The sequence below is a fragment of the Euleptes europaea genome, chromosome 21 (genome assembly GCF_029931775.1).
Source record: "Euleptes europaea isolate rEulEur1 chromosome 21, rEulEur1.hap1, whole genome shotgun sequence".
Classification (NCBI taxonomy): Eukaryota; Metazoa; Chordata; class Lepidosauria; order Squamata; family Sphaerodactylidae; genus Euleptes; species Euleptes europaea.
Genome location: NC_079332.1, coordinates 15,806,188 through 15,828,539, shown reverse-complemented (window position 1 = coordinate 15,828,539; position 22,352 = coordinate 15,806,188). Strand labels below are relative to the sequence as shown.

Here is a 22,352-nt window from a genome sequence, read left to right as displayed (position 1 = left end):
ATGTTTATACCCTAATAATCTTTAAGCTGCTTTTGGACTCAAGCAGAATTAAACACAGTGGACCTTTTAAAAATGGAAATTACAAACAGTACACATGAATAATATATTGCTTCTTTGGAGAGGTGGCATATGATTTTTCCCCAAGTAAATCAGACCACTCTTCAATTGAGCTTTAACAAGATACCCCACCAAAGGCAAAAATGGGGACAGTGATTTACAGCAGACAGGGACCAGAAAATAGGAACTGCCCCAGGTCAGTATGGTTGCCAACCTCCAGGTAGTGGCTGGAAATCTCCTGCTATTACAATCAATCTCCAGGCGATAGAGATCAGTTCCCCTGGAGAAAAGGGCCACTTTGGAAGATGGACTCTATGGCATTATACTGCACTGAAGTCCCCTCCCCTCCCCAAATCCCAGCCTCCCCAGGCTCCAACACCCCAAATCTCCACGTATTTGGCAACCCAGAGCTGGCAACCCTATCAGTCTTGATAACCGGATGGTGTATTTCCCACCACAGCCGATCTTCGCATTGAAGAAACGCGGACAAAACATCCACAAACCGTTGAGGTTCTACAAAACAGTTTGAAACCAGTGGCTCCACACCAGCAAAAAACATTTTGTTCTTGTGCCGTTGGATCTCAACTTAAATCAGGTCAAGGAATCAACATGAGCAAAACCAGAACTCGGTGCCGGCCGGAGCATGCCCAACACGCCCTTCTCCTGCAGCAACCTGACGTTTCAAACAAGCCGGCCGGATCCGCCCTTCTCCCTCTTCACGAGACTTCACCCTCCGACGGAGAAGGCCTTTCCAAGTCGGCTCGTCGCCAACGTGAGGTTGCTCCGAAACTCAGGGTGCCCCATTTGCCAGGCCAGCTAAAACCCATGGGGCAAAAACCCGTCCTAGATCGCTTCCCGTGCCCACGCCGGGATCGGGACCGCAAAGCACAGGTCCATGCACACGAGGAGCAGACCGAGGATGGGGAGCCTCCCGCAGAAGGGGACTCGGGTTCCAGACCTCCAGTGGGAGGTTTTTGGGGAGCCTGAGGAGGACAGGGTATGGGGCGGGGAGGGACTTCAATGCCATAGAGCCCCATTGCCAAAGCAGCCATTTTCTCCAAGATAACTGATCTCTGTTGGCTGGAGATCGCTTGTAATAGCGGGAGATGTCCAGCTACTACCTGGAGCAAACCCAATCCCCGGCATCTCCAGTTAAAAGGACTAGGCAGTAGGTGAGGGGAAAGACCTCCACCTGAGACCCTGGAGAGCTGTTGCTGGTCTGAGTGGACAATACTGACCAAGGGCTTGACTCAAGAAGACGAGTTGGCTTTTAGGCCCTGGGTGTCTCTGCCGTTAAGGGGTTTCAAAGCGGCTTACAATTGCCTTTCCTTCCCCTCCCCATAACAGACACCTTGTGCGGTAGGTGGGGCTGAGAGAGTTCAGAGAGAACTGTGACTAGCCCAAGGTCACCCGGCTGGCTTCACGTGGAGGAGCGGGGAATCAGATCCGTCTCTCCAGATTAGAGTCCGCCGCTCATGCGGACGAGAGGGGAATCGAACCCCGTTCTCCAGATTAGAGTCCGCCGCTCCTAACCACACCACCATGCTGGCAGCTTCGTGTGTGCATGAGTGTTACCTTGCTGCAGGTGGTCATCAACATGGTAATTCGGATTTGCATTCAAGCACCTTGGGCCGAGAGGTTGGCTAGAGCCAGTCGGGATCTGAACCCAGATACTCTCGAACACTCTAACCCAGAGGTCCTCAACCTTTTTGAACCTGTGGGCCCCTTCGACAATCTGACATAGGGTTGTGGGTAAAATGGCTAGGTTGGGAGGCGGGACCAACGGTTGCGCGGTGTAGTGGTTAGGAGCGGTGGACTCTGATCTGGAGAACCAGGTTTGATTCCCGACTCCTCCACATGAGCAACGGACTCTAGTCTGGTTCGATTCCCCACTCCTCCACGTGAAGCCTGCTGGGTGACCTTGGACTGGTCACAGTTCTCTCCAAACTCGCTCTGCCCCACCAACCTCACAAGGTGTCTGTTGTGGGGAGGGGGAGGAGACCGTCAGCCGGGTTGATTCTCCTTAAAAAGGTAGAGAAAGTGGGCAGATAAAAACCAACTCATCTTCTTCCTCATCTCTGGGGACCCCTGCTCCAACCACTATACCACAAAGGCGGTCATTTGAAGTAAGGATATATGGTAAAGTGTGGGGTAAAGAAGACGGTAGAGTATTGGGTTGTGCATGTATTAATATGATGGTGTTAGCTGTTCGAATGGAGGTATCGCACGTGTTTTTTGTGTTTTACAACTCACCTGAAGCCTTCCGAAAGGGTGCAGCAATCACCTTTGCAAATGTGTCGCTGCTTCATTTTAAGAGCGCTCGCACCTTCCCAAGAACATGCGCGCCGGTGACCTTGTTTTTTATGTGGCACGGCTTCTGTTCTCGGCTCACACCCCTACCACATCAGAGGCAGCTGAGCATTACACATTCTTCGCGGGATTACGGAGCCGCTCTGGCGTAAGCCGGCGCAGCGCAGAGGGCTCATCCGTGCACGGGGTGTGAAGATCCCCTGGGAGCCGGGGAAGGCTGTCAAAACTGGGGTGACCTAGCTGAGCACACCCTGCCTCGGGACAGCGAGGCATCGGCGCACGAAGGAGCACACCCCTAAAGCCAGACGACAGCATGGATCTACGCCCACAAGGGACCTCATGCGCCAGCTAAGCCGGAATGGAGCGGTGATCCCAAATCCAACCGCTCGGGAGACTCAGCAACCGTGCAAAGGCCGGCTCCGATGCCACTGTTTATGGAAGCCCTCGCAAGCCCCACCCATGAGACTGGACTTGTGTTTGAGGTTTCCAAAACGATGGGAGCCCAAACAGAGCTGCCTGCAGAGGATGGGGCATAGGGTTGCCATCTCTGGGTTGGGAAATACCTGGAGATTTGGGGGATGAAGTCTAAGGAGGGTGGGACTAGGAGAGAGGAGGGACGTCAATGCCGTAGAGTCAATGCCATAGAGTCCAATTGCCAAAACGGCCCTTTTCTGCAGAGGAACGGATCTCTATCGCCTGGAGATCAGCCATAATAGCGGGAGATCTCCAGCCACCACCTGGAGGTTTGGAAACTGGCACGGGAAGAAATCAGTACAATGATACAAAATGTGTGTATTGCGTTTCAAAACATTTCAACAAGTACAATGGACTACAACAAGTGACAATAAACAATTTATACAGTACAATGATACAAAATATGTGTATTGTGTTTCAAAACATTTCAACAAGTACAATGGACTACAACTAGTGACAATATATACAAAATATACAAAACGTGTTTGATGCAGTCTATAAATATATATTTTGTATATATTGTTTATTGTCACTTGTTGTAGTCCATTGTACTTGTCGAAATGCTTTGAAACACAATACACACATTTTGTATCATTGTACGGATTTCTTCCCGTGCCAGTTTCCAAACCTAACGGTATTAGCAGGGAGGTGCTCTCTTTTTTCTTGTTTTACCACCTGGAGGTTGGCAACCTTAACAGGGGAAGATGTCAGTTTGTAAGACAAGGCGGACCTGGGAAGGGAAGGCCGAGCTGAAGGAGAAACCAAGGGGGTCTCCAAACTATTTATTTATCTAGATCACTGGTTCCCAACCAGGGGTCCGTGGACCCCCAGGGGTCCGCGAGAACTAAATTAAGGTCCGCAAAACAAAGTTATAAACCCATAATAAATTAATATTTTCAATTAAAGGTTCTCTATTATAAAATATATATATTCAAATATTATTCTAAGTTTAATGTTTAACTCACAGTTATGATTAAAGTTTATTTTCAAATTCTCAGAATTTTTATTTTGAACCTTGGGGTCCCTGCACCGAACAAAAAGCTCCTTGTGGTCCCTGGTCAAAAAAAGGTTGGGAACCACTGATCTAGATATTTCTACACAACTTAAAGGTTGCCAATGAAGAAATGGAAATGGTCCGAGATTTGCTATTACTCGGCTCCATCATCCACCAAAAGGGAGACTGCGGCCAAGAAATCAGAAGGAGGTTGAGACTGGGAAGGACGGCCACGAAGGAGCTAGAAAAGATCTTTAAACAGTGTGACGCTGGTGATCAAGATCATTCGTACCATAGTATTCCCTGTTATTATGTATGGGTGTGAAAGCTGGACAATGAAGAAAGCTGACAGGGAGAAAGTTGATTCATTTGAAATCTGGTGCTTGGAGGAGAATTTTATGGATACCGTGGACGGCCAAAAAGACAAATCAGTGGGTTCCAGACTGAATCGAGCCCAAATTCTCCTCCTTAGAAGCGAAAATGGCCAAACCGAGGCAATTGTCCTTTGGTCACATTATGGGAAGACAAAGAGTCGCTGGCAAAGACAGTCAGGCTAGGAAAAGTAGAAGGCAGCAGGAGGAGGGGATGGCCCGACGTGAGATGGATGGACTCTATAAAGGAAGCCACGGCTTTCGGTTTGCAAGACCTGGGCAAGGCTGTCAACAATAGGATGGTTTGGAGGTCATTAATTCATAGGGTGGAGAACCAGGGTGTAGAGTCATTGGTGTAGAGCCAATGGTGTAGAGTCATTGGAAAAGACAATAATAAGGAAAAGTTGAAGGCAGCAGGAGAAGAGGAAGGCCCAACAAGAGATGGGTTGACTCTATAAAGGAAGCCACGGCCCTCAGTTTGCAAGACCTGAGCAAGGCTGTCAAAGATAGGACATTTTGGAGGACTTTCATTCATAGGGCCGCCATGAGTCGGAAGTGACTTGACAGCATTTAACACGCACATACACAGATATTTTCTACCTTTTCCCTGCAGGGGAGCCAAACTGATTTACAACCTCCTCCTCCTCCTCCTCCCTCGCTTGGTTTTATCTTTACAGCTTAGGCTGAGAGCATGTGACTGGCCCCAGGTTACCTGGTGAGCTTCTGGAGCAGAGTGGAAAACTCGAACCCGAGTCTCCCAGATCCAACACTCTCAGACAACGCTGGCTCTCTAAGAGATAAGCAGGGACAGAGATATTTATTTAATCATGGTCTTTAAGAAGTCTTGGCTTCTCCTTCACCTCACAGCCCTGCTAGATCCACCTTGTGTAGCAGGGTAAACAGGGTGGGTTGGTTGGTTGGTTGGTTGGTTGGTTGGTTGGTTGGTTGGTTGGTTGGTTGGTTGGTTGGTAGATAGATAGATAGATAGATAGATAGATAGATAGATAGATAGATAGATAGATAGATAGAGAGAGAGAGAGAGAGAGAGAGAGAGAGAGAGAGAGAGAGAGAGAGAGAGAGAGAGATCAGAATGAAAACAACACACAGTAGCCTTTTCTGTTTACCAACCCCAGCCCAGCACCTGCTCTTCAGAGGTAGACTGCTTATGAACATGGAGGTTCCAGGAACCTAACCCCCAACCTCAGCCCAGCATCTGCTGTTCAGAGGTAGATTGCTTCTGAACATGGAGGTTCCAGGAACCTAACAGGGTAAAGAACTATTCCCGCCCCTATTCCTGCTTCATGAATGTTTTGAATACTTTTATTTATTTAATTTCTACCCCACTTTTCTCCCCAAATGCTGGCTTACATCGTTCTCCTCTCCTCCATTTTATTCTCACAACAACCTTGTGAGGTCAGTCAGGCTGAGAGAGTGTGACTGGCCCAAGGGCATCCAGCAAGCTTCCACGGCAAAGCGAGGATTCGAACCTGGGCCCCCCAGATCCTAGTCTGACACTCTAACCATTACACCACGCCGGCTCTCCCCGTCACCTTGCCGGCTAGGTTTGGCAGGCTCTGGGGGCAGAACCCCTGGATTAGTTTTCCAAATTACCTGGGTAGGGAGTGGAAAGGATTGTATAAGCTGCTGGCAGCTGCCCGCGCCTTATTTAAAATAATAATAATAATAATAAATTCCACTCCCTGGATTAGCAAAACATGACCCCAGCAGTTTCTCCCTATATAATTTCGCTCGGCTGGGTGGGGAAAGTCCATGACGCAGGCTTGTTTAAGTAGACAACTTCCAAAGGCAAAAGGAATCTCATAAAAAGAACAAAAAAAGGGGGGGGGCTTAGCCATTCATAAAACGGGAACTGCAGCAAAGGCCTTTGAAGTTGGGCCCAAGAGCCCCTGGCGGAGGGGAAGGAACCGGGCTCTGGCGATGAGCTCATGGACTCTTCCCTCTGATCTGAGACAGGCGGTAAAAAGAACATGTCACCCCTTTCCCGAGAAAGTTATCCTTGAATCAACCCTCACCCCCCCACCCCGGCAGAGATTTTAAAACAAAACCCATCCAGCTCCTTATGGCAGGGGCGTCAAACATACGGCCCATGAGCTAGATCCGGCCCCTCAAGAGCTCTTATCCGGCGCACAAGCCAGCCGAAGCAAAACCCTCTCGATCTGGGCTAGTGAGGCATGGCCCAGCCCGAGAAGGTGGCATTTATATTATATCCAGCCCTCGTAACAATTGAGTTCGACACCTAGGGTTGCCAACCTCCAGGCCCTGGATAGAGAAATAAACAGCACGAGGCTCAAGGTTACATACATAGATATAATATATCAACACATAAGCTTAGACAATATATACAGTGACCAAAAGTTCATGGCAAATCAATAATCCAAATTAGCTTTAATCGGGGTGGAAAAGACCAACACCATCAAAAAGGTCCCAATCCACCGAGAGGACTTCAAGCGGGCAAGGCCGAAAGCTTGCAGATCCCAGCTGAGTGGTGAAAACTGGCTGCCCACGTTGGCAAAGCTGTGCTGTGGCAATTGGACTCTATGGCACTGAAGTCCCTCCCTGCCCTAAACCCCGCCCTCCTCAGGCTCCGCCCCAAAAATCTCCCACTGGTGGCGAAGAGGGACCTGGCAACCCTATCGACACCCCTGCCTTTCAGTTTTTTGTTCCAGCAAAATAAATACTTTCTCCACCCACCCCCCTTTTTAGTACGTACTATAACACTCTCCTCCAACACCACATTCCTTTGAAATTTCTTTGAAATGTGGTGTTGGATGAGAGTGTTATGGATACCGTGGACTGCCCAAAAAAAATCAATGGGTTCTAGATCAAGTCAAGCCTGAATTGACCCTAGAAGGTAAAATGACTCAACTGAGGCTATCGTATTTTAGTCACATTATGAGAAGACAGGAGTCACTGGAAAAGACAATCATGCTAGGAAAAGTTGAAGGCAGCAGGAAAAGGGGAAGACACAACAAGAGATGGATGGACTATAAAGGAAGCCACAGCACTCAATTTGCAAGGACTGAGCAAGGCTGTTAAGGACGTTTTGGAGGGCATGGATTCATAGGGTTGCCAAGAGTCGGAAGCGACTTGACGGCACTTAACACACAAAAACTTCTGTAAGACTCTGTAAGGTGTCTCAGACCAGGGATTCTAGCAGCAAGACGGGAAGAAAAGCCCCGCTGGATCAGAACCATGGTCCGTCCAGTCCGGCGTCCTGTTTCCTAAAAGCAACCACCAGGTACCACAACAGGCCCCCATACAGATGCCAAACCCCACCCCTGGATGTCTGCTCAGAGCTACTGACATTCAGAGGTATACTGTCTCTGAACATGGGAGGTTCTATGTGGCTGGCTTCAGAAGGGAAATGTTGGCCTGCTCTCCACTGCACTCCCATGCCACTGCAGTAGATTTGAGGTCGTATTGTGGCTCCCATTCAAGCAAGGATCCTGAAGGCCTTATAAACCACCTAATTCTGACCCGGCTCTTAAATCAGAGCAGCACCCTGAGGCACAGAAGGAACTGCTTCATGGTCTACCTAGGCCATATACCTGCCAATGGCCAGATCACAAATCCATGCACAGATATCCTGTTAGGTTCATGTGAACCGGGAGTCCGCAGGTCCCCACAATGTGCCTGACACATGCAGTCACTGTCGTGTATGCATTGGGCAAAGTGTGGATTTTCCCCACAGGTACCTCTTCCATTCGGGCACGCTGTACCCAAACGGAAAAACCACACACCCCATTCTCATAAGACGGCAACTGCACATACTGGGTGCGTCGCAGGGACCCGTGCTCCCAGTTGACACAAATGGAACACCTTTAAAAAAAAAATTAAATTATATAACACAACACATACATACAAATATAAAACATACATTCCACATTCATAATCTAAACTCCATATCTACAACAAAATCCACACTGTTGCATAGGAGCGGAAATAAATCATTCTAAATATCTATTAATCATTGGAACTTAAAAGTTATTATACCTTACCATAACTAAAATGCATTCGCTTAATCTACTTACCTAGCAACTTATATTGTATTAATCTACTAATACTGTTTTCTAAGCCCTTTAACCAATATATCTGAGCAATGCATTAAATTTAGTTTTCATTCGCTAATTACTTCCATAGTGTCATTAAAACCATTTCTTGATATCAGCCCTTATATCAAATATCTATATCTATTAATAACTGCTAATATAATCAACATAATGTTTTATGTTTGTATGCATGTGTTATGTTGTGATGTAAAAAAATTTTTTTAAACCAAATGGAACATCTTCACGGCTATCTTTACACCGGGAAAAGCATTTCCTGCTGGTTTGTGCCCTTCAGCACCTCTGCCCGTATGAAAAAAGAGGAGACTCAAATCAGATTCTCAGGCCCGAATGAACTGCCCCACCCCTTCACACATATCCTGCATTCGCAGACTTTTGTCTCAGCCATTTGCCACCAACACGATTATCCAAATCCACCTTGAATGGGGCAGACGCTCATTTAATCTCCTGGACCAAACCAGACGCTCCATGGCTGAATAAGCAAATGACTAAGAGAGGTTGCAATGCCCTTCATAAAAGGGCCCAACCTCTGGGGAGGGCAGGAGACAATATGTCCTTTGGGGAAGCGAAACGCAGCTACCGTTTGGGCTAACAAAAGCCCCAAGGCAGGGCCAGCGAGGGGAGTGGGGATAACAATGGACCGAAATTCTGAAGTCACACCTAGGTGTGACAAGAAGCCCCAAAGACAACAGCGGCACAAAGGTCTGAACGTACTTGGTTGAACGTTATGCCAAGAATTAGGAGGTGGTGGAAAGGTCAGCCTTTTGTGCATCTTACGCTACTTATAAGGTTACCATTCTGGTCTCACCTGACTGGCACTCTAGGGCAAGCTTTTTGGGCCTGTGGATACATTTGGAATTTGGACACAGGGCGGTGGGTGCAACAACAAAATGGCTGTGGAAGGAGGTGGAGCCAACTTGAAAGGCTTTAAGAGGGGAGTGGACATGTTCATGGAGGAGAGAGGTATTCATGGCTACTAGTAAAAATGGATACTAGGCATGATGCATACCTATTCTCTCCAGGATCAGAGGAGCATGCCGAATATATTAGGTGCTGTGGAACGCAGGCAGGACAATGCCGCAGCAGTTGTCTTGTTTGCAGTCTTCCTAGAGGCACCTGGTTGGCCACTGTGTGAACAGACTGCTGGACTTGTCTGATCCAGCACGGCTTCTTTTATGTTCTTATGTTCTAACCACAAAAGGGGTGCAGCAGGAGACGAAGCTACACACAGAGGAAGTCCAAGTACAGAAGAAAAGGGGGTAATTAAAAACACACTGGAAAAAGGAACGAGAGAGACACTGTGCTGACGGCTGTCACTGAAATATTATTTTAATCCACCCAGCCAATCAGTTCGCCAGTTGCCACTCAGAAGCCCTTTGGGGCAAGTGCCCAACCTGGTGGGCACCAGAAAAGATGTTGGTGGGTGCCATGGGCCCTAAGTACCGGCTTACCCAAGACCCTTTGCTCTGGAGATACCAACCCCCCAACTCCAATCTGTGAAAATGGATGCAACCTACAAAGAGAAGACACGTCTGATTCTGTGTATAAAGTAATGGGTGGAAAGTTACTGGCTAGACATTAGGAATATATTTTTTTTACAGTGAGAGTAGTTCAGCAGAGGAGTTGGCTGCTTAGGAAGGTGGTGAGCTCCCCCTCTCTGCCAGTCTTCAAGCAGCGGCTGGACAAGCACTTATCAGGGATGCTATAGGTTGATCCTGCATTGAGTAGGGGGTTGGACTAGATGGCCTGTCTGTCCCCTTCTAACTCTATGATTCTACAATGCTTCTCCCAGAGAACTTACCAGGAGAAATCGAGAGGCCAATCTTTTGACTTGCTAGGGTGGTGCAGTGGTTATAGCACCAGTCTGCAACCAGAGATCTGGGTTCAAATCCCCACTGGCCCGCAAAACTCACGGGGATGACGACCTTGAGCCATTCACACTCTCTAAGCATAACCTACTTAGCCAGGTTGTTGTGAGAATAAAATGGGAGAGAGGCACATGTATGGTGTCCTTATCACCCTCTCACAACAACCCTGTGAGATGGTTAGGCTGAGAGATTATGACTAGCTCAAGGTCAGCCTGCAAGCTTCCAGGGCAGAACGGGGATTCAAACCAGGACCTGTTTCAGGCAGTCTAATGCTCTAACCACTACACCACACATTTTTTTAAAAATAAACAGTCTACCTTATTTTTGATCCATTAATGATCCTCCAAAGTGGCTGCGGTAATCAGCAAAATAAAAAACAAAGATCCCTAACAGGCAAGACTCAGGCAAAGTTAAGCATGCTCAACTTTCTACCAAAAGCAATGGGAAAGGTGAATGATGTTTACATTTCTCCCAATTAAACTGACGGATGTACATGTTTTGAACTCTGGCTGGTTCTCATTCCAAAAAATTAAACCCTCGCTTGGTACACATGAACACATGAAGCTGCCTTATACTGGATCAGACCCCTGGTCCACCAGAGTCAGTATTGTCTACTCAGACTGGCAGCGGCTCTCCAGGGTCTCAGGCAGAGGTCTTTCACGTCACCTACCTGCCTAGTCCCTTTAACTCGAGATGCCGGGGATTGAACCTGGGACTTTCTGGCTTTACCAGTGAGCCGCAGCCCCTCCAAAGGTCCCTCTTGTCTCTTCTGACTGGCTCTCCAGGGTCTTTCAGATCACCCATTATCCGATCCCTTTAATTGGAGATGTCAGGAATTGAACCTGGGACCTTCTGCATGCCAAGCAGATGCTCTACCACTGAGCCACAGCCCCTCTACATGGCTCTCCAGGGTCTTTCAGATCACCCATCATCTGATCCCTTTAATTGGAGATGTCAGGAATTGAACCTGGGACCTTCTGCATGCCAAGCAGATGCTCTACCACTGAGCCACGGACCCTCACGCTGTAGCTTGAACCCCCAAATTTTCTCCAACCCACAAGTGATGGTGAATAGGGATAAATGAAACGTCAGGAAGTATTTGCAAGGGACATATAGAAAGGTGCTGCTGTGGGGAGGGGGTAGCTTAGCCAAGAGCTCCCCCTGCTGAGGAAATACCTGCATTACAAACCAGAACTATTACAAACCAGAGAGGCCCTTTATGCAGGAATGTTTCCCCGCAGTCACCCCCGCCGACTGCTTCGGGGCTTCCTTTTGATTATGCATGCCTTTCCTTGAACACACCTGCAAATGATTCTAACAAAGGTGAGGAATGCCCCAGACGCTATTAAGGCAGAGGGCCAAGCTGTCGTCCCCCCTCCCCGGGAAGCCGGGAGGCATCGTTTTACCCCGCTGGCACCAACTCACAGATATCTTGGTGAAGACCGACAGCAGGAGCGACAGGACCGAAAGGTACACGCGGATCCGCTCTCTGCCAAACCGCCGTTGGAGATATTCCGGCATGGTGACAATCTAGCGCAGGCAACAAAAGAGGCGAGAGATTCCTATTGTTGTTGTTCACATCATTTATACCCTGCTTTTCTCTCCCCCACCAGGACACCAAAGCAGTTTACAACATTTTACCCCTTCTCAATGTGTATCCTCACAACAGTCCTGCGAGTAGGGTTGCCAGGTCCCTCTTTGCCACCGGCAGGAGGGTTTTGGGACGGAGCCTGAGGAAGGTGGGGTTTGGGGAGGGGAGGGACTTCAATGCCGTAGAGTCTAACTGCCACAGCGCCCATTTTCTCCAAGTGAATTGATCACTATTGGCGGGAGATCAGTTGTAATAGCAGGAGATCTCCAGCTAGCACCTGGAGGTTGGCAACCCTACCTGTCAGGTAGGCTAGGTGGAGTGGGTGTGGCTGGCCGAAGGTCACCCAGCCAGCTTCCCTGGCAGAACGGGGATGGTAACCTATTTCCCAGGGACGTTGCAATAATAAAACAGAGAAGGGGAGAACGGTGTAATCCACTTTTTCATCTTTTAGATTTTTTTATTTAAAAATAATAATAATAAAAGAATACAAAGAAAAAAGGATAAACAGAAAATACAGAAGAAGAGTTGTTTGTATATGCCAAGTTTCTCTACCACTTAAGGGAGACTCAAACCGGCTTACTATCACCTTCCCTTCCCCTCCCCACAACAGACACCCTGTGAGGTGGGTGGGGATGAGAGAACTGTGACTAGCCCAAGGTCACCCAGCTGGCTTTGTGTGTAGGAGTGGGGAAACAAATCCAGTTCACCAGATTAGCCTCCGCCGCTCATGTGGAGGAACAGGGAATCAAACCCGGTTCTCCAGATCAGACTCCACCGCTCTTAACCACTACACCAAACTGGCTGCCACTGAGATTGCTACTACACATATTGCTACTACACATACTCCAACATGCTTAAGACAAGATAACTAACCATCACCATCTATACAGTCACTGATAAACCCAAGTTATAGCATTAGAAAATATTTCATTTCGAGACATACAGTATATTAGATATTCTGAATTAGATATACATATTAGTATATTAGATACACTGTACTATATTTCTAAAGTCATTTCTATATTTGACTCCATCCTGTTATACCATTAATTTCTAGATACATTTTAATACATATTTAATACATTTTAATATATTTTATTTTTATTATAATCAATGTATGTATAAGACTCGTAGGGAACAGAGATTAAGTATTAAAAGTTAAAACAAGCCTTGTTTGTCTCAAAAGGTTTTCCAATGGCCTTAAAAAAGGTCCAATACTTTCAAAAAGAGAATTTCTGCAGGAATATTGTACTAAAAAACCATTCTTTCTAAGTAAGCCTCACCCTCTGAGACCTAGCTGTTGATAGTTAGTCAGTGGAGGCACACGTATGTATAAGACTCCTAAAGAATAGAAATTAAATATGGAAAGTTAAAAACAAACCTTGCCTATCTCAAAAAAATTCCCAATTGCCTTTAAAAAGGTCCAGTACTTGCAACAGGAAGAGAATTTCTGCAGAAATATTATGCTAAACTATTTTTTCTAAATAAGCCTCTCCCTCTGTGACCCAACTGTTAATAGTTAATCATTGGAAGCACAGGTATGTATAGGACTCCTAAAGAGTAGAGATTGAATATAAAAAGTTAAAACAAACCTTGCATGTTTAAATATTGAGAGTGCTGTGATTTGCTTTGTTTTGAAGTTCCCATTACAGCACCGGGTGATTCTTATTTTGTACTTAGTACCTGGAGGTTGGCAACCCTATTGTTTAGCCTCCAGCAATCGTTTCCCCAGAGGATCTTTGGCTGTTCGGATGCATGACACAGAGAGGCCCTAGCAGACCACGTTTCTCAGCCGCCGGCAGTATCTCACCAGGAAGAGGCTACCCACACAATGCATTATTAACGGAAGGCCGGGCAACAGGTTCATACCCATTTCTGCTTACCCCTGAAGAGATGTAGAGAGGGACGAACACCCAAGCCAAGGCCAGAAGCACGTAGGTGGCCTGAAAAGGAACGCAGGGAGGAATCTGAGCACAGAAGGTGCTCACACACACGAAGCTGCCTTATCATGGATCGCACCACCGGGCCATCATAGAATCATAGAGTTGGAAGGGACCACCAGGGTCATCTAGTCCAACCCCACCAGGGTCATCTAGTCCAACCCCCTGCACAATGCAGGAAATTCACAACTACCTCCCCCCACATCCCATGACCCCAACCCTCCCCCCACCATGCAGGATCCCACAATCAAAGCACTTCCGACAGATGGCCATCCAGCCTCTGCTTAAAGACCTCCAAAGATGGGGACTCCACCACCCTCCGAGACAGCACATTCCACCATCGAACAGCCCTCACCATCAGGAAGTTCTTCCTAATGTTTAGGTGGAATCGCTTTTCTATTAGTTTAAATCCACTACTCCATGTCCTAGTCTGAACAAGCTAGTTCCCTCACCAACATGACATCCCTTCAAATAATTAAGCATGGCTATCGTGTCTCCCCTCAACCTTCTCTTCTCCAAACTAAACAAATTCAACTCCCTAAGTCTCTCCCCATAGGGCATGGATTCGAGACCTTTGACCATGCTGGTCGCCCTCCTCTGGACACGCTCCAACTTGTCAACATCCTTCTTAAATTGCGGAGCCCAAAACTTGACACAGTATTCCAAGGGAGGTCTGACCAATGCAGACTACAGTGGTAGTATTACTTCCCTGGATCGAGACACAATACTCCTATTGATGCAGCCCAGAATTGCCTTGGCCTTCTTAGCCGCCATATCACGCTGTTGACTCATGTTCAGTTTGTGGTCCACTAAGACTTCCAGATCTCTTTCACATGTACTGTTGTCAGGCCAACTCTCTCCCATCCTCTACCTGTGCCTTATGTTGTTTCTGCCTAGGTGAAGTACTTTACACTTCTACCTATTGAAGTCCATTTTATTGCTTATGGCCCAGCTCTCCAGTCTATCGAGGTCATTCTGAACGCTGACCCTATCCTCCGGGGTATTAACTACCCCACCTAACAGTAGCAGTGTCCAGCCCACATTTTACCAGCTTTGTTTCAAGAAGATCATGGGGGGCTTTATCAAAGGCTTTACTGAAATCAAGGTACACTACATCTACAGCATTCCCTTCATCTACCATACTTGTCACTCTTTCAAAAAAAGATATGAGATTAGTTTGGCATGACCTGTTTTTGAGAAACCCATGTTGACTGTCAGTGAGCACGGCATTTCTTTCTACGCGCTTACAGACCGACCGTCTCTTTAATTATCTGCTCTAGTATTTTACCTGCTATTGATGTCAGGCTGACTGGGCGATAATTGTTTGGGATTTCTTTTCCCCCTTTTTAAAGATGGGGACCACATTTGCCCTCCTCCAGTCTCCTGGAACCTCTCCTGTACTCCATGAATTCTCAAAGATTATTGCCAGTGGTTCTGAAATAACTTCAGCCAGTTCTTTTAACACCCTTGGATGCAGTTCGTCCGGCCCCGGAGACTTGAATTCATTGAGAGTAGCCAGGTATTCCCGTACTATCTCAGTGTCTATACTATGCTGTAATTCCCCTATTGCGTCCTCTGCTCTATTATTCCCAGGTTGAGCACTATTCCCCTTTTGGGAGAAGACTGAGACAAAAAAGGAGTTAAGTAATTCTGCCTTTTCTGCCTCCCCTGTTAATAACTCACCATCCTCTCCACGCAATGACCCGATCGTTACCTTGATCTTCCTTTTGTTCTGAACGTAACCAAAAACCCCTTTTTTGTTGTTTTTAACTTCCCTGGCTAGCCGGAGCTCATTCTGCATTTTAGCTTTCCTGACTTTCTCCCTACATGTGCTGGATACTAGTATCCATGGATAGCCCTCTCCTCCATGAACATGTCCACTCCCCTCTTAAAGCCTTCCAAGTTGGCAGCCATCGCCACCTCCTGGGGCAGGGAGTTCCACAGTTTAACTTTGCGTTGTGAAGGAATTCTTCCTTTTGTCTGTTATGAATCACCCTCCAGCTTCAACAGATAACCCCGCATTCTGCCCTTATGAGAGAGGGAGAAAAGCGTCTCCCTGTCCACTCCATACCATGTGTAATTTTCATGTCTCCCCTTAACCGCCTTCTTTCCAAGCTCAACAGCCCTAAGCGTTTCAACCACTCCTCATAGGGCCGTTGCTCTAAGTCCGTGATCATTTTTGGTTCCTCTTTTCTGCACCTTCTCAAGCTCTGCAATATCCTTTTTTAGGAGTGGTGACCAGAACTGTACACAGTAGTCCATGTGTGGTCTCACCATAGATTTGTACAAGGGCAGGATGATAGCAGCAGTTTTCTTCTCTGTTCCTTGTCTATACTATGCTGGCTCACAGTTATCAAGAGACATTAATAGTTTGGTACGTGGTTTTTTTTTTTTTTATTTATTTAATCCGTGGAGAGTTAAAAAAAGAAGCGAGGGGCTGATTTACACAAAGAGGCTCTTACGTTCCATTCGAAGCCGGCCACGGCTATCCCCCCAGCGGCCCCGGAGCCGGCCAGCCCGATGAAAAGGCCCGACCCTTCGCTGCTAGCAAAGAGAGACGCTCCGATCTGCAAACCAACGACAGCCGATCAGCATCCAAAACCTTTGCGTGCTTCACATTAAATTTTGGACAGGGTTTTCATTCAAGCGCCGCGCTCCTCCGCACCCCGATTTGGCACCAAGAGGGGAAGGTTGGGTCCACTTACCGGCCACCAAGCGACGTTCTTCCCCGCCAGGAAATAGCCGCTCACCGTGTTCCTGTTGACCCTACAGGAAGACTAAGGAGAAAGACAGTTAGGGGATGGCATTTCATCTGAACGGAGAGAGGTGTCCAGCAGGGTGCCGCAGGGTTCGGTTCTGGACCCGGTACTTGTCAATATTTTTTATAAATGATCTGGAGGAGGGTGTGGAGGGACAACTCATTAAATTAGCCGATGATGCCAAATTGGGAGGAGCGGCGCCGAACACACCAGAAGATAGACTTCAACAAGACCTGAACCCGCTGGAAAAGTGGGTGGATGTGAACAGGACGCAATTCGACAAGGGTAAGTGCCGACTTCCACACCTGGGTAACAAAAATGAGGGACGTGCATACCGGATGGGGGATACACATCTGGGCAGCACTGTGTGTGAACAAGATCTTGGGGTAGAGGTGTTAAATCTGAGCAGCCGGCGTGATGCAGCGACAAAAAAAGCTAATGCAGTCTTGGGGGTGCATCAACAGAGGCGTAACATCCAAACCGCAAGACGTCATAGCTCTGCTGTACACTGCATTGGTCAGGCCGTACCTGTGTGTAGTTCTGGAGACCTCACTTCAAAAAGGATGTGGGCAGAATCGAGTGGGTGCAGAGGAGAGCGACGAGGATGATCGGGGGCCTGGAGACCAAGCCCTATGGGGAAAAGCTGAGTGAGTTGGGAATGTTCAGTCTGGAGAAGAGGAGGTTGAGAAGGGACACGATTGCTCTCTCGAAGTATTTGAAGGGCTGTGACTTAGAAGAGGGCAGGGAGCTGTTCCTGATGGCGGCAGAGGACCCGCAAGAACGGGTTTAAATTGCTGTCAGAAAGGTACCGGCTGGATATCAGGAAAACATTTATTTCAATAAGAGTTGTTCGACAGTGGAATCGGCTACCTAGGGAGGTGGTGAGCTCCCCCTCACTTGCAGCCTTCATGCAGAGGCTGGACAAACACTTGTCGGGGATGCTCTAGGCCAGGGGTGTCAAACATATGGCCAAGTTCTTATCCGGCCCCTTGAGAGCTCTTATCTGGCCCGTGAGCGAAACCACTGTGGGCTTGCCAGCAGAGGCAGTCCCACACGCTCCCGATCTGAGCTGGCGAGGCATGGCCCCACCAAGCAACATTTATGTCATATCCATTGTAACAAACGAGTTTGACATCCCATCTCTAGGCTGATCCTGCATTGAGAAGGGGGTTGGACTAGATGGCCTCTAGGGACCCTTCCAACTCTATGATTCTATAATGTCTGTTATATGCAGAGAGTCCCAGGTTCAGTCCCCGGCATCTCCAGTGAAGGGGATTAGGCGAGTAGGTGATGTGAAAGACCTCAGCCTGAGACCCTGGAGAGCCGCTGCCAGTCTGAATAGACAATACTGACTTCGATGGACCGAGGGTCTGATTCAGTACAAGGCAGCTTCATGTGAAGGTCATAGACTCCGCACTTGTATGGAAGTACCACACGTTTATTCAGCCCTGTTTGGCTTTAGGACTGTCAGTTCCTTTACAGTGTGGACTTCACAAGGAAAGGTATGCAGGAGGTGCTAATTCTCCAGCTGCAGGCGCTGATAGATTGATCACAAACTCTTTTTTCCTTTTGGGCAGCTTTTTATTAGTGAAGGAGGTAGTTTTTTCTGCTTGTTGTAAATTGAGTACAAAAAAATCACAGCAACTATGGCCAAAAGCGATTAAAGCATAATACTCACGTACGTTATAAGTGTGGATGTATTAAATTGAAAAGTAAGAAAATCACCTAGTGCAACATAAACGTATCCTCAAATACAATACAACAATCTGAAGGAGGAGGAGTTGGTTTTTATATGCCGACTTTCTCTACCACTTAAGGGAGACTCAAACCGGCTTACAATCGCCTTCCCTTCCCCTCCCCACAACAGACACCCAGTGAGGTAGGTGGGGCTGAGAGAGCCGTGACTAGCCCAAGGTCACCCAGCTGGCTTCATGTGGAGGAGCGGGGAAACCAATCCAGTTCACCAGATTAGCCCCCGCCGCTCACGTGGAGGGGCAGGGAGTCGAACCCGGTTCTCCAGATCAGAGCCCACCGCTCCAAACCACCGCTCTTAACCACTACACCACGCTGTCGTAAATTGAGAGCATTCCTTTTCCCCCCCGGCTTTGACTCTCTTTAAAATAAACTTTGGTTTTTTAATATAAAGCCAACGAGGGACGCCACACTTAGAGTGCAACTCCCCAGAAACGAACCAGAGGCTAAACGTCGGGAAGGAAAAACTCTCGGTCTTGTTTTTAAGTGAGCTGCACCTTGTTCGCCTGGAATCTGAAGGGGCTGCGGTCAGCATTCAGGACCCGGGTGGGGTGGGGGAGAGGTTGCTGGTTCACACGTGGTGGCCTTAAAAACCCTTCCCCATCAATCAAGGTCAATCAATCAATCAGCTCCAGAAGCTGCCGAATCAGCACCACCTGCACACCTCCCCTTGACAGGCCAGGACTGGAAAGCAACTTACCTGTCATAGAATCATAGAGTTGGAAGGGACCACCAGGGTCCAACCCCCTGCACAATGCAGGAAACTCACGACTCCGTCCCCCACCAGGGTCATCTAGTCCAACCCCCTGCACAATGCAGGAAACTCACGACTCCGTCCCCCACCAGGGCCATCTAGTCCAACCCCCTGCACAATGCAGGAAACTCACAACTCCGTCCCCCACCTTCCCTTTCATCTCTTAGAAGCTCCTTGATCCATCGATCTTGAGCAGCGTAATTTTAAATCTAATGTTTGAGGAGCATAAGGACCGAAATAAATCTTGCCACTGAACAATGTAGCCTTGGGATCCCTGTCACTTAATTAAAAAAGGCATTATATCGGACACAGAGGCATTAGACTTATATGTTAAAAGGGGAGAGATATGTGATCTAAGTTCCTCATAAAACAAACGTGGCGAGCACAAAAAGTAGTGGAAAGCAACTTAACAGTCTTAAAGCCAAACAGGGCTGAATAAATGTGTGCTACTTCCATACAACCCTTTAACACCGCCATTAATTCCTCCCCCCCCCACCCACCCCGGGAACTGATCTCTGCAGTGCGGAGGTCAGTTGTCATTCTGGGAGCTCTCCAGCCCCCAGCTGGAGGTTGGCAACCCTAAATAGTGACCATGGCCAAAGGCACAAGGCCCACAGATCGCAGCCTGCAGCCTATGATAAGCCAGCTCAGGATGAAGACACCCCGTCCCCCCCCCCTTATATTGTTGAAGTTGGTCGCATTGGACTCTTCTCCCAGCTGTTTTGAATCTCTTGCGGGGACAAAGGCAGCATAGGAACGCAAAATAAATTAAATGTACATTATGGGGAGAGCGGGAGACAAGGCACATAAATAGATGGGAACTGAACCTGCCGGTTCTTCTGCCAACACTTCACAGCGGGAGAGCCGACACGGCAGAGCTTACCACGGCACGCGGTCCAGTTCCCGGCACAAAACAGAAGCGGTTGCAGCTACGCGAGATGGTCTTGGTCTTGTGAGACCCCCTTTCTTTAACCTCCAGTTTCCTTTCCTTTTATCCCTTAGAAGCTCTTTGATCAATTGATCTTGAGCAGCATATATCGAGTGTTGGAGGGATATAAGGACTGAAACAAATCTTGCCACTGACAACCTCCAGTTTATGGTCAGGACCCTCGGGGCTACCCACAACAGGACGTAGAGAGCCATGCACTGGTACATTTTAATTTTTTTTAAGCTGCCGCCAGGGAGGCCTTGCCTGAGAGGCGGGCCAGCCGGAATTTGCCAGCAGCTGTCTTCCAAAATTCACGCTGGGCTTTGCAGGACCGATTCCCAGAACTGACACAGGCAGTCCTCCTCCTGGCTGAAGGCAAGAACCGGAAGATAACTCATCTTACTGTTTGCCAGGGGCAGGGGGAACGGCGTCTGCCCCTCTCGCTGTTGCGAGGACCAGGCACGGGGTGTCTTAGCCAAGCGGGCAACCGTGGAGGGCATTCCCTTCCACACCAAGGGGGATGCTCGCCTTCTGCCCATTTGGGGGGCACATTCACTACACGCTACCCAAAATCAAATGGCCCCTCATTAGAGCAAAGGTGGGCAACCTTTTGCCCTGACTCAGATAACCCTATCGGAGCTCAGAAGCTAACTAGGGTCAGCGCAGGCTAGTATGGGAGACCACCAAGGAAGTCCAGGGTTGCGACGCAGAGGCAAGCAATGGCAAACCACTTCTGAATGTCTCTCGCCCTGACCTGGATGGCCCAGGCTAGAAGAAGAGTTTTATATGCCGACTTTCTCCACCACTTAAGGAAGAAACAAACCGGCTTACAATCGCCTTCTCTTCCCCTCCCCACAACAGACACCCTGTGAGACAGGTGGGGCTGAGAGAGCTGTGACTAGCCCAAGGTCACCCAGCTGGCTTCATGTGAAGGAGAGGGGAAACAAATCCAGTTCACTAGATTAGCCTCTGCCGTTCATGTGGAGGAGTGGGGAATCAACCCCGGTTCTCCAGATCAGGCTCCACCGCTCCAAACCACCTTTCTTAACCACTACACCACGCTGGCTAGCCCAATCTTGTCAGATCTCAGAAGCTACGCAGGGTCAGCCCTGGTTAGTACTTGGACGGGAGACCACCAAGGAAGTCCAGGGCTGCTAGGCAGAGGGAGGCAATGGCAAACTGCCTTTGAGTGTCTCTAGCCTTCAAAACCCTATATGCCAGTTGCAACATGGCACCGAAAAAGACAATGGGGGGATTCTACCATCTACATATGCTGGAATTAAACTGGGGAAAAGGGACCCACCCAGCCAGACACAATGCATTTATATTGCACATCGATCTAACTTTCTTGTCGCCTTAAGAATAAGCGATATAACAGGAGTTCTAAACACGGTTATGCCTTTCTAAACCCACTGGCTTCAGTTCAGAAAACTCCAGAGCATAGTTAACCCGCAAAGTTTATTTCTGAAAATCACCCGCTGGGACTTCTTTGGGAGAAGATACCGCTGGCACAACGTCCACTTAAGAGAAAAGCACCCCCTCCTGCATTATTTTAAAGCAAAAAGGTCGCATTGGAGGATTTAAAGGTGGGCTTACCAACCACTTACAAGAGCTTTAGATAGATTTAAAAGGCAGGTGGTCGCTTGGTTGACTACATTTCCAGATGTTCAAGGTGACCACTTGGTTAACTACATTTCCAGATGTTTGTTTCTTATTGAAAAGACAGCAAAGACTCCTCGGTGGCTCCCATTTAAGCAGAAAGGCGAACTATAAATTCTCTACATCAATAAAAAGCCCAATTTATTATCTCCTGTTATGGAAACAACCCAGGATCCAAAACGCTCTGGAAAACCCGGCCACGGCACTCGGCCGCGCTAATTTGTTCCTACCGATGGGCTAAAAAGCTTTGGTTGATCCAGCCACCAATTAAAATTTGCAGCCTCGCCGGAAAACGGTCTTACCCATATGCCCACCGCCAAGTTCAAAATGAAATACGCCACCACGACAATCACGTCAGCAATGGTGAACCGGGGCGAGGGAGGGACCGCCCCGGCGCTGGAATTGCCTTCCATGGCCGTTTGCCGCGGCCCAGCGTAGCTCCGAGAAAGGCCCACAGACAAAAACCAAGACCACCTCTTCCTCGGACACTTCTAGCTGCTTGCAAGAACCGAGGAATTGATCATTAAACAGTGTAGGGTTGCTTAATGAGCAAGCTATGTGAGAAACTGCACACACACGCAGACCTGTCCGTTCCCTCCTCTCCGGCTAAAAGGTAACAGCTCAATAGTGGTTGATCATTACAGGAAAGAGAAGCCGGCGGGATGCAAACCCTAGTATGGAAGAGCAGGCTCCCCCAACAGCAAACAGAGCCCCCACCCAACAGAGCCAAGTTGTGATCTTCGCACGTAAAGTGAAGACCAGTGGACCGAATTCATCTGGCGTTGGCAACAGAAAGGAGGGGGGAAA

At 48.2% G+C, this 22,352-nt stretch overlaps 1 protein-coding gene across 1 annotated transcript in view; it reads right to left on the bottom strand.

The window, feature by feature from the left end:
* SLC5A10 (solute carrier family 5 member 10) overlaps positions 1-21,958 on the bottom strand; it is a 128,179-nt gene extending 106,221 nt beyond the window's left edge. The window contains exons 1-5 of the mRNA XM_056866319.1: positions 21,848-21,958; positions 16,399-16,470; positions 16,156-16,260; positions 13,637-13,696; positions 11,588-11,692 (exon numbers count right to left, since the gene is read on the bottom strand). Of these exons, the coding sequence (XP_056722297.1) occupies positions 11,588-11,692; positions 13,637-13,696; positions 16,156-16,260; positions 16,399-16,470; positions 21,848-21,958 (453 nt within the window). The remainder of the gene's footprint in view (positions 1-11,587; positions 11,693-13,636; positions 13,697-16,155; positions 16,261-16,398; positions 16,471-21,847) is intronic.
* Between the last annotated feature and the right edge of the window lie 394 nt (positions 21,959-22,352).